Source organism: Phocoena phocoena, chromosome 19, assembly GCF_963924675.1.
Source record: "Phocoena phocoena chromosome 19, mPhoPho1.1, whole genome shotgun sequence".
In the NCBI taxonomy this organism is placed as follows: domain Eukaryota; kingdom Metazoa; phylum Chordata; class Mammalia; order Artiodactyla; family Phocoenidae; genus Phocoena; species Phocoena phocoena.
In genome coordinates, this window is record NC_089237.1 from 51280531 (window position 1) to 51293351 (window position 12821).

At 45.3% G+C, this 12821-nt stretch overlaps 1 protein-coding gene across 1 annotated transcript in view; it reads left to right on the plus strand.

The window, feature by feature from the left end:
- DNAH2 (dynein axonemal heavy chain 2) overlaps positions 1-12821 on the plus strand; it is an 85475-nt gene that overhangs the window by 42636 nt on the left and 30018 nt on the right. Inside the window, exons 36-44 of the mRNA XM_065897238.1 lie at positions 394-521; positions 851-1003; positions 1286-1411; positions 9077-9295; positions 9539-9656; positions 9869-10005; positions 10523-10660; positions 10752-10910; positions 12520-12672. Coding sequence (XP_065753310.1) covers positions 394-521; positions 851-1003; positions 1286-1411; positions 9077-9295; positions 9539-9656; positions 9869-10005; positions 10523-10660; positions 10752-10910; positions 12520-12672 — 1331 coding nt within the window. The remainder of the gene's footprint in view (positions 1-393; positions 522-850; positions 1004-1285; positions 1412-9076; positions 9296-9538; positions 9657-9868; positions 10006-10522; positions 10661-10751; positions 10911-12519; positions 12673-12821) is intronic.

Sequence of the window (12821 nt, forward strand, 5' to 3'; positions counted from 1 at the left end):
CTCTCATTACTGGTGCCTGAGAACAGCTCTGGGGGAAGGAACTAGGAGAAAACAGGAAAGGGTTCTGGTACTGAAAGAATCAGATAAACAGGTGCGATTTCTATTAGCACTAACATGAGTTATACATGGAACTTGGAGAGATGGGAACTTGACATTTCTGTGATTTGAGTTTGAATCAGGGCCATGCAGAAGGTTAAGGAAAGGACCAGGGGTAGGAAAGAAGAGCAAAGTGGTGTGGGAAGAGCCAGGGCTGAGATGAGAAAGGAAGTGGTCTCAGAGTTGGAGCCGGGGAGAGAGTTAGGGATGGAGCTGGGGATGGGGAAAATGGGACTGATTGGGAAGTAGGTCTTTGGGAAGCAGTATGGATTCTGAGTCAATGGTGCTGTTTTCCAGGCTATGCTGGTCGCACAGAGCTTCCTGATAATCTTAAATCCATGTTCCGTCCAGTTGCCATGGTGGTGCCCGATGCTACCCTCATTGCAGAAATCATTCTCTTTGGGGAAGGATTTGGCAACTGCAAGGTATTCTGATAATCTCTTGTCTCCAACACTTTATTTCCCTTCCGTGATCATTCTCTGGACCGAAGAACCCCCTGGAGGCCTCGTAATCAGTTAATCCTACAAGGAACTTACATGGCTGTCAGTAGGATATGGAGGGAGGTCTCCCCTCTATGGTGTCACTAGTCCTTGATGGCACGATTCACAGGATCTTCTCATTAGGATTGTGCATAGAGCACTTCCCAGCTGCTCCAAGTCCCGGGACCGAGCTTCTTGGATCTGTAACTGTCCCTAGATGAAGCAGAGGGATTGGTGGGGAGATGGATTGTTTCCTCCTCTCTTTTGTTCTCCAGATTCTGGCCAAGAAGGTGTACACACTTTACTCGCTGGCCGTGCAGCAGCTCTCCAGACAGGACCATTATGACTTTGGCCTACGTGCCCTCACCTCCCTCCTGCACTGCGCTGGCAAGAAGCGCCGCCTGCAGCCGGATCTGTCTGATGAAGAGGTAGATTGAGGACACGACCGTTGGACCTTAACCTCCATTGTCACTGGTCCTATGCGCCTTCACTGAAGTTTTTGAGATCCTTACTTTCGCAGGCCTAGGTTTCCCACCCTCCTGCCCGTCCCCTCAGGTGTTGCCTGAGTTCCACCTGTCCTATCGTTAAAGACTAGCTCGGATGTATCCATTGTTCTTAGCTCCTGCCTCTCACCCAGTTGGAGAGGAAGGGCCTAATGAGTACCTCGGCCCTGGCTTCGCGAGCCTGAGTCTCTGTCTTTTCCCATTCAGGTTCTGCTGCTCTCGATGAGAGACATGAACATCGCCAAGCTAACTTCAGTGGACGTGCCACTCTTCAATGCCATCGTGCAAGATCTATTCCCCAGCATCGAGCTGCCGGTCATTGACTACGGCAAGGTATTTGTTCCTCAAGACTCTCCCTGACCTCATGTGTGAATGTGGGTCTGGAAACGGGACACCTGGCCTCCAGGCCTTGTTCTGTCCTTCACTAGCTGTCCATTCACTGGCTGTGACTTTGAGCAACACAGTTGGCCTCTCTTTGGGCTTCCTTATCTATAAAACCATACAGGCCTATTCAAACATTCTACTTTCTCACCTCAACTCCCTACTCCCTGACTCAGCTGCTCAAGTACTTCTACTCATCAGTTCCTTGACTTCACCGAGACCGCTGATCCCCTGGCCTTTCTTACTTTCTACCTGGTAGCCCTCTCCTTTCTCTACCTCTCTTCTCATTCAGGGAGTTTTGAGGAGAGACTGCTAGGAGCTCTTTGAAATGTGAGAGGAGTGGGATGGAAGAGGCCAGGGAAGGAGCATTTTAGAAAGTGTAGGAATTTTCTTCTCTGGCAGTATGGTAGTTTAGATACCCTGAATGATTCTATCCGTTGAAACCACTAAAATGCTGGATAAAAATATAAAAATACATCTTTTAAAATGTATTGCTAAACTGGCAAGAAAGAAAGAATCCTGGGATGAGGAGGGGGAGTAAAAGCAGGGAGGCAAGTGAATGAGAAAGCTGGATTTCTCCCCGAAAGTTTTTGTTGAACTTAAGGCACTGGGGGTAGGAGATGAAGCAGCCCACATTTTGAGGTATAACAGAAAACCCAGTCATGCATAAACTTCCGTCCACAAAGGAAAACACCTTCAGTAAGTGGGAAAATGAGAAACCCACCACTGACGAGGGTCCATGCAGTAAAGAAACATGCATAATGAAACAGTAAAGAAAATCGTCATGACCTTTGATGATGAGAGGAAGGGGCAAAATCTCCTTTGAGATTTCCTAACCACAAGTCAGCCCTCACATGGTTCCTGGTCATAATTTATTTTAATGTGTAATGCCCCAAATCTCAAATTTAGAACTTAAAGTATTTCCAGTTTGTTAGTGTCTCCCCCAAGTGACTGGCAGAAGCAAATGCAAATTATTTCTAGAATAATGACGCTTCAACTTAAGCCTCAAAGAATTCTCATAAAAGTCCAAGAAAATGAGCATCTTCTGGTCAAAAATCACAAAACACACAAGGAAACAAGATACTATGAATGGGATGCCAAAGAACAACAAAACAGAATCAGATCCACAAAGACTTCAAACATGGAAAATAATCAGCACAGAATTCTAGAAATAACTAAATTTAATATGTTTAAAGGAATAAGAGAGGGGAATTCCCTGGTGGTCCAGTGGTTAGGACTCTGCACTTTCACTGCCAAGGGCAAGGGTTTGATCCCTGGTCGGGGAGCTAAGATCCCGCAAGGGCAAGCCGCACAGCACAGCAAAATAAATAAAGAAACAAATAAAAATAAAGAAACAAGAGAGGAGCTTGAAACTGTGATCCAGGAACAAGAGACTTCTAAACAAAGTAGGATTGAAAAGAACCAACAGCATTCCTACAAATGAAAAAATATTATAATTGAAATGTTAAAAATCCAGCAACTCACAGGGAGGGCTTCCAGATTAAAAGATGGATTAAAAACAATTTTGTTTCCTTTTGAAAACCTGCTACAGCTACTCTAAAGAGATTTTTACAAATAAGGCATCTATACCCGAAAGGATGGGGAGAATGGGAGAGGCAATGACAGCAAAATTGTGACATGGGAAATAAATGAATCAAGTTGTGACTTACTCAGCAAACCTGAGAGGCTGGAAGTGGGGAGAATTGTGAGTTGGGAGTAGGTGGGGGGAGTGAGTAAAGGAGTGTAGCTGAAACGAGAAGGATTGGCAGCAAACAGTCTTGGGAGCAGGTCTCCCCTTCTCTGCGACCCTGGATAGCCGTGCCTCTCCCACTTTGGTGGAAGAGTAGAGGGTAACAATAGTAGGTCTCTGGTCTGGGGGACACATGGTATCGTTGAGGGCGGGAGAAAACTCTATTAAAAATGGGGATTAAGTGAACGTTTACACATTGAATGCTGAGACCCTTAGCCTTCTCTGAAGCCCCCAGAATGCCGGCAGCCAGCCAGCCAGGAAATTGGAAGAGTTCTCTCTGGGGAATCTCTCTGTCCCAAGAGGAACGAACAAGGCATCGACAATGGAAATTTCCCCACAAAAGTCCCAGATAAATCATCTACAGTGACACTCACAGTCTACAGGCCCCACTCACACACTCAGAGCTTCCATTCAGCTCTTTAGTCCTCCACCCTCATATATGAGCCGAAAACCAAGGCTCACCACACATCTGAGGAAGGCCTCTAACATGAAAGCAGCCAAAACAAATAGGAAAAAGCAAACTGGAGAAAATAGATAATGCAGAGAGAAGAAAAGTTTTTAAAATAAATCTATCATTAGTATACTCAGAGAGAAGATTAAGGTATTGTATCCATGAAGTACTGATGAAATGCTATTGGAAAAGGAATATTCCAGAGAGTAGAGCAGAGCAGACAAAGCGGGAAAGAGATTAAGATTCAAGTGCCAGTCTAGGAAAGACAACACTGAAATACCAGCAGTTCCAAAAAAAGTAGGAACAGAGAAAATGGAGGAGGCCAGGATCGGTAATGAAACAATTCACGAAGAATCCCCAGAACCATAGCATCTAAGTTTCCATAATTAAAGGATCTATAAATGCATGACATAATAGATAAAACAAATCCTTACCAAGGCCCAGCATTGTGAAATTTTAAAACACTAGGAAAAGGAGAAGATTTAACAAGCTTCCAAAAAGGGAGAAGAAAAAGAGATGACATGCAAAAGATCAAGAATTAGAATGTTGGACTCCTCGATAGCAATATTGGCTCTGTAAACAATGAAGCAGGCTTCAGCATTCTGAAGGAAAATTATTTCCAACCTCAATTGCTATACCCAGACAACCTGTCACATAGGAAGCTAGATCAGAGATGTTTCAGACAAGCAGACTCTCAAAAAAAAAAAAAAAAAAATTACCTCCACTGCATCCTTTCCTCAGAAAGCTACCAGAGGATGTGCTCTACCACAGTGCAAGAGCATTCCAAGCAAGAGGAAGATAGAGGACACGGGATGACAGTTGTGCACCAGACAAAGAGAGAAGCCAATCCAAACTGAAGCAAAGCTGAAGGTTCAGGCAGACTTCTTTTTTTTTTTTTTAAGATTTTTAAAAAATTATGATTTATTTATTTATTTAGTTTTGGCTGCATTGGATCTTAGTTGCAGCACATGAGATCTTTGTTGAGGCGTGCGGGATCTTTCGTTGTGGTGCACGGGTCTTTCTCTTTTCTAGCTGTGGCGCCTGGGCTCCAGGGCTCCAGAGCGCGTGGGCTCTGCAGTTTGCGGCATGCAGGCTCTCTAGTTGAGGCACGCGAGCTCAGTAGTTCTGGCGTGTGGGCTTAGTTGCCCCGTGGCATGTGGAATTTTAGTTCCCTGACCAGGGATCGAACCCACGTCCCCTGCGTTGTAAGGTGGACTCTGCACCACTGGACCACTAGGGAAGTCCCCAGACTTCTTGAAGAAGAGGAAATCGATACCTGATGAGAATAAAAGTTTTGAGAGATTTAGTCAACTGGCAGAGTTTGGAGTTGAGTTAAAGATGAGTATATTAAAAACTAAGCAAACAAAAAATCAGAGCAACTATTAGCCCCTAGGGAAAACCAAAATGTTGTGCAGGAAAGGAAAAATAATCATGTATTGAATCGTATACATTGTTATACCCATATTTAACACTGTTTACAAGAGACACATGTAAAATGTAAAGACAAAGGGTGGAGAGTCAAAGACTAGAAAAATACATCAGGTAGACACTAATCAAAAGGAAGCTGGGGGGACTTCCCTGGTGGTGCAGTGGTTGAGAGTCCGTCTGCCGATGCAGGGGACACGGGTTCGTGCCCTGGTCCGGGAAGATCCCACATGCCGTGGAGCGGCTGGGCCCGTGAGCCATGGCCGCTGTGAGCCTGTGCGTCTGTAGCCTGTGCTCTGCAACGGGAGAGGCCACAACAGTGAGAGGCCCGCGTACCGCAAAAAAAAAAAAAAAAAAAAAAAGGAAGCTGGGGTAGCAATATCAGACAACATAGATCTTAAGGCAAAATGAATTACCAGAAATAGAGTCGCTTCATAATAATAAAAAGTTCAATTCACCAGGAAGATACAGCAATTCTAAATTTGCATGCATCTAATAATATGGCCTCAAAATAAATAGAACAAAATTTTTCAGAATTTCAAAGAGAAATAGACAAGTCTACAATCGTAGTGGCGCTCTTCACATCTCTCAGTAACTGATAGGCCAAGCAGACTAAAAATCAGGGTTTTTTTTTTTGTTTTTTTTTGTTTTTTTAATTTTTTTTAATTAATTAATTTTATTTTTGGCTGTATTGGGTCTTCGTTCCTGCACGCGGGCCTTCTTTAGTTGCGGCGAGCGGGGGCTGCTCTTCAGTGTGGTGCGCGAGCTTCTCATCGTTGTGGCTTCTCTTGTTATGGAGCATGGGCTCTAGGAGCGCGGGCTTCAGTAGTTGGTAGCTCGCAGGCTCAGTAGTTGTGGCTCACGGGCTTAGCTGCTCCAAGGCATGTGGGATCTTCCCGGACCAGGGCTCGAACCTGTGTCACCTGCATTGGCAGGCGGATTCTTAACCACTGTGCCACCAGGGAAGCCCTAAAAATCAGTTTTGTTAAAGAAGATTTGAACAACACAATCAATCTTGAGTTAATCAAGACATCGACAGCAATTGCATTCAATAACTGAAGAATAACCATTTTTTTCAAGCATACATAGAATATTTAGGTTTCTTGACCATGTAAAGGTCATAAATCTGCCTCAAAAATTTCAAGGGAATTTATTCAGAACACATTTTCTGATCACAATGTTAACTCTACTGATATCAGGCAAAGTAGACTTTATGGCAAGAAGAATATTAAAGATAAAGGGGGACATTTCATAATGATAAAAGGGCCAATGCTCAGAAAGATATGGCATTCTAAATTTGTATGCACTTAATAATAGAGCTAGAAAATGCATAAAACAAAATCGACAGAACTAAAAGTAGAAACTGATAAATCCACAACCCTAGTGGGAAATCTTGACATGCTTCTCTCAGAAATTGATAAAATAAGTGGATAAAAAAATCCATAAAGGGAGTTTCCTGGCAGTCCACTGGTTAGGACTCAGTGCTTTCACTGCCGTGGCCCAGGTTCAATCCTGGTCCAGGAACTAAGATCCCACAAGTTGTGTGTTGTGGCCAAAAAAAAGAAAAAAAAAATCCATAAAGATATGGATTTGAGGGACTTCCCTGGCGGTCCAGTGGTTAAGAATCTGCCTTCCAGTGCAGGGGACATGGGTTTGATCCCTGGTCAGGGAACTAAGATCCCACATGCCATGGGGCAACTAAGCCCGCGAGCCACGACTACTGAGCCCGCATGCCACAACTAGAGAGAAGCCCGAGCACTGCAACAAAGAGCCTGTGCCCCACAGGGAAAGTTCCCGCATGCCACAACTGAGACCCGACATGGCCAAAAATAAAATGAATAAGTAAATAAATATTTTTTTAAAAGATACGGATTTGAATGCTTTTAACAGATTTGACCTGACACATGTAGAACATTATATGCATATAATTGCAGACACATATTCTTCTCAAGTATGCAAGGAGCGTTTACCAAAATTGACTGTGCACTGGATTATTAAGTAGCGGTCTCATAAACTTCAAATGATTGAAAATTATACAGAGGATGATCTCTGACCACAATAGAATTAAACTAGAAATTGGTAACAATATATAATTATTCCAAATGTTTGGAAATTAGGCAATACAATTCGAAATAACTCATGGGTCAAAGAAGAAATTACAGGATATTTTAAACTGAGTAAATGTGACATTTTAAACTTTTGGCATGATGCTAAACACGCACACACACACAAATACACCCAAACATGCTAATACAACTAATTCTCAGACAGTGGAGGGAAGTAGTAAGGGTGAGGCCTCTTAGTGGTGTTTGAGAGATACAAGTAAAATCTTGCATTGTTTGAACTTACTTGGTTGCATTGGCTGTGTATTTAAAAATGTCACAGTCTTCTGGGACCCACATGGGTCATGGTTCTATGAGCATTTCTTTATTTTTCATTTTTGTTTTTAAAATTTTTAATGGAGTAGAGTTGATTTACAGTGTTGTGTTAGTTTCAGGTGTACAGCAAAGTGACTTAGTTTTTTTTGTGGTACACGGGCCTCTCACTGTTGTGGCCTCTCCCATTGTGGAGCACAGGCTCCGGACACACAGGTTCAGCGGCCATGGCTCATGGGCCTAGCTGCTCCGTGGCATGTGGGAATCTTCCCAGACCGGGGCACGAACCTGTGTCCCCTGCATCTGCAGGCGGACTCTCAACCACTGCGCCACCAGGGAAGCCCTAAAGTGACTTAGTTTTATATATATATATTTTTTTTTCACATTCTTTCCTATTATAGGTTATTATAAGATATTATATATAGTTCCCTGTGCTATATAGTAGGTCCTTGTTTATTTTATATATAGTAGTTTGTATCTGTTAATCTCAAACTCCTAATTTATCCACGCCTTTCCCCCTTTGGTAACTATGAGTTTGTTTTCAATGTCTATGAGTCTATTTCTGTTTTGTAAATTAGTTCATTTGTATCATTTTTTTAGATTCCACATGTAAGTAATATCATGTGATATTTGTCTTTCTCTGTCTGACTTAAGATGATAATCTCTAGATTCATCCATGTTGCTGCAAATGGTATTCTTTCATTCTTTTTTATGGCTGAGTAATATTTCATTGTATAAATATACCACATCTTCTTTATCCATTCATCTGTTGACAAGCATTTAGGTTGCTTCCATGTCTTGGCTATTGTAAATAGTGCTGCTATGAACATTGGGGTGCATGTATCTTTTTGAATTTGAGTTTTCATCTTTTTAACTTAGGTGATGATTTGTTTAATGTCTGGCTCCCCCACCAGACTGTGGGCTCTGCGATAGGATGAACACTAATTTGTTCTCAGCACCCAGCACACTGCTTGGCACATACTTTAGAGGCTTAATAAATATTTGTTGAATGATATTAGAAAAGATGTGTAGAACTGCGTGTCAGACATTGTGTTTTACATTGACTATCTTACCTAATACAACAGCCCTATGCGGGAAGTACCATCATTACTCCCATTTAACAGATTAGGAAACTGAGGCTCAAAGAAGTTAACTTGCTCAGGTTCACATAGCTGAAAGCTGGGGCCCCAGGCTGGCTGACTCCAGAGCCCAATCTCTTAACTCTGCAGTTGGCCAGCTCCCAAGGAACAAACAACTGTCAGGGTGCGAAGGGCCCTGGTGCAGTTTTTAATGGTTTGCACATTATCCTTCCAGGTATCGGTGAACTTTTTTTTTTTTTTTTTTTTTTGCGGTACGCGGGCCTCTCACTGCTGTGGCCTCTCCCGTTGCGGAGCACAGGCTCCGGACGCGCAGGCCCAGCGGCCATGACTCACGGGCCCAGCCGCTCCGCGGCACGCGGGATCCTCCCGGACCGGGGCACGAACCCGCGTCCCCTGCATCGGCAGGCGGACTCCCAACCACTGCGCCACCAGGGAAGCCCCCATCGGTGAACTTTTGAAAGTCCCTTACAAGCCGCACCCTTTTTCTTCTGCTTCCTGTATTTTCCCTTCTCTCAGCTGCGGGAGACCATTGAGCAGGAGATTCGGGATATGGGCCTGCAGACCATCCCGTTCACCCTCACCAAGGTTATCCAGCTGTATGAAACCAAGAACTCCCGCCACTCCACCATGATCGTGGGCTGCACAGGCAGCGGCAAGACTGCCTCGTGGAGAATTCTTCAGTCGTCCTTGTCCTCCCTGTGCCACGCCGGAGAGCCCAACTTCAACGTTGTCAGAGTACGGACCTGGGACAGTGGGGCCACTGGAGGAGACTTGAGTAGCAGGAAAACAGTGAGGCTGGGGGCAGGGGTGCGTAGGTGTCTGGGAGGGTGGTGCAGACCAGGAGGGCGGCCTGGGAAGGATGAGAGAGACAGGGGCCAAATACAAATACCTGGAAATAAAGGGAGGCTGGAAATAAAGGGACATCTTGGGATTTGTGTTAGCCGGCAGCTCAAAACCCCCTTCCTGTGTCATTTTTAGGAGTTCCCTTTGAACCCTAAGGCACTGTCCCTAGGGGAGCTGTATGGGGAATATGACCTCAACACTAATGAATGGACAGACGGCGTCCTGTCCAGTGTCATGCGGACGGCTTGTGCAGGTACCCAAAGGATCTTGGGGCAGGGAGAGCAGATGCCTAAATCTCCTGTGTGGGTGGGCAGTCTGGGGATAGAAAGCTCATTTTGGGGGAAAAAATGCTTGGGGAATGCGGAGATCACCAGGAAGCAACTGCTTGCGTCTCCAGGGAGATGAGTGTGGAGGGAGGGCTGGGTAACAAAGCTCTGGTTTCCTTATCATCTACCTCCGACCAAGACGAGAAGCCGGATGAGAAGTGGATCCTTTTCGATGGCCCTGTGGACACACTGTGGATTGAGAGCATGAACTCTGTCATGGACGATAACAAAGTGCTGACCCTTATCAACGGAGAGCGCATCGCGATGCCTGAGCAGGTTCGGGAGTGGAAACTGGAGGGCCTGGGGCAGGGCTAAGGGGAAGAGCAGGGGCATCCAACAAGAAGGGGAAGTTGTATAGGAAGGCCCAGGAGGAGGAGGCCTGGATTCAGGGCAACCTGTGACTGAAGAAGAAATGCCTGTCTTACCACAGACTCTGAGGACAACTGTATAGAAAACACGATGTACTAGGACACACTGTGTGGACTGAGGCAGCCTCATTGCCACTGACATATGAGGGATGACCTTCCGTTGTGCACCCAGAGTTACAATTCATGGGCTTTTGTAAAGCCCACCCTTTCCCACCCGCTCAAACAATGTGAGCGAGAGAGTGATTTTTCATAAGGGTGACCTTGAATAAACCCTGATTTCTTTTAACAAACAAATCATTTGTAAAGCTTAGGTCTTTATTCATCCTGCCACACGTGGTACTCAGTAGAGACACCTTGGCGCATCAGAATTCTGGGTGTTTTTATTACTGAGGGAAAGACAAGGTTCTGACCAAGTATATCCATAGGTGTCTCTCCTGTTCGAAGTGGAAAACTTGTCAGTGGCCTCCCCAGCCACTGTGTCTCGCTGCGGGGTGGTGTACACTGACTACGCTGACCTGGGCTGGAAGCCCTATGTTCAGTCATGGCTGGAGAAGAGGCCAAAGGTATGAAGGGAATGGAGGAGAGGAAAGGAACCGGTGGGGCCTGTGGAGGGGACACAAGAATCATTCAGAGACCCTGCTTATTCAACTCCAGGTAGAGGCAGAGCCTCTTCAGCGCATGTTCGAAAAGTTCATCAACAAAATGCTGACCTTTAAGAAGAACAACTGCCACGAGCTGGTGCCCCTCCCGGAATACAGCGGCATCATCTCCCTCTGCAATCTGTACTCAGCCCTGGCCATACCGGAGAATGGGGTGAGGGAGGACCAGGGCAGGAAGGGCTCTCGACCTCCCGGGACAACTTCAGGGAAATGGTGTGTCTGAGACACAGTTGGAACATGAGGCTTGAGTGGAGCAGAGACTCCAAGGGGAGGCCTCACCAACCGTGGAGGCAGCGAGCGGTGTGTGTGTGTGTGTGTGTGTGTGTGTGTGTGTGTGTGTGTGTGTGTGTATTTGCATGCGCGTATGTGCATGCACACTGGGAGGCCAAACTAAGGACTCTAAATCAGATATAGTACACAGTGGTCTCGCTGTAATTTCCTGCCCATATCTGGGAGCTGAGGATGGTTCATTTGGTTCCTCATTTCTCCATCCTTTCAAAAATTAAATATTAAGTCTTGGAATCTGTGAGGCCTTAGGATACTGTTTCTTTTTTGTTTGTTTTTTAAGAATTTTTTTTTTTTTTGGATATGGACCATTTTTAAAGTCTTTACTGAATTTGTTACAATATTGCTTCTGTTTTATGTTTTGCTTTTTTGGCTGCAAGGCATGTGGGAGCTTAGCTCCCCAACCAGGGATTGAACCCGCACCCCCTGCATTGTAAGGTGAAGTCTTAACCACTGGACCGCTGGGAAAGACCCTGGGATACTGTTTCTGCTGGGAGGAGCTCCCCACCTAATCTGATGAGGGGTTTTAGAAATTTTCAGATTAACTGATATTTAAGAAAATTTTTGTTTGGTTTAGAATTATGGAGTAAGGACCAAAATTGAGTATTTTTCTGTTGAGATTAAATCACTGCCTAGAAATGGTTCATATTGTTTTTAAGGACATTGACAGATCACTCAACTATTAATATAAAGTTATATAACAATTAAGATCTATAACAGTATGTGTCATTCCTGGTACGGTTAATATAAATTAAAACTGTGCAGGTGAAGTTGCAAAATGACATAGGGGAAAAGGACAGTAATATCGTGTCAATGGCACCCAGCTTCTAAGGAGGACTGGGTAGGGGGAAGAACGCTGATGAACAAAACAAAGAGAGGAGGGCAGTCTAGGTAAAGGGAATGGCTTTTGCAAAAACACAGAGACAGGGCTTCCCCAGTGGCGCAGGGGTTGAGAGTCTGCCTGCCGATGCAGGGGACACGGGTTTGTGCCCCGGTCAGGGAAGATCCCACACGCCGCGGAGCGGGCTCGCTGAGCCTATGCTCTGCAATGGGAGAGGCCACAACAGTGAGGGGCCCACGTACTGCAAAAAAAAAAAACAACACAGAGACACAAGAGTCAGTCCCCGCTGGGCAGGGTGGGTGATGGGTGGATGGTGTTGGCAGTGTTACAACCCCTCTTAGCTGCAGCAGAGACCCCGAGAAGAGGATGGTGAGATGTGTGTTGAGCTGGAAGGACAGACTGAAGGTTCTGGATTCAATATGGTAGACAATGGAGTCTCAACACAATTTCCCACCATGTCGCTGTAACTTAGTAGGTTTATTTAAATGTTTTGATTTAGGTTTATCTACAGCCACATGGTTTTCCAAACAGAACTAGGAAGGGAGGGAAACTCTAAGCCTTTGTGATGAGCTGCCAAAATTAGACGCCTCCACCTCTTACAGATTTACGGTATTTCCGTTTCTCCTTTTCCACCCAGGTGAACCCAGCTGATGGTGAGAACTTTGTCTCCATGGTAGAGCTGACATTTGTGTTCAGCATGATCTGGTCTGTGTGTGCCTCCGTGGATGAGGAGGGCCGCAAGAAGATCGACAGTTACCTCCGAGAGATTGAGGGCACTTTCCCCAACAAGGTCAGGGCCTTCAAACCCAGCTGCCCTGTTTTTCTGCATCCCTGATCCTTAGACTCTTCTTGAGCCTCAGCCTGCCACCCAGCTCTCTTTCTTCTGCCCAGTGGTCTGTGAGCGCTTTTTCTGGGCAGGGAAAAGCTAAAGGAAGGCTT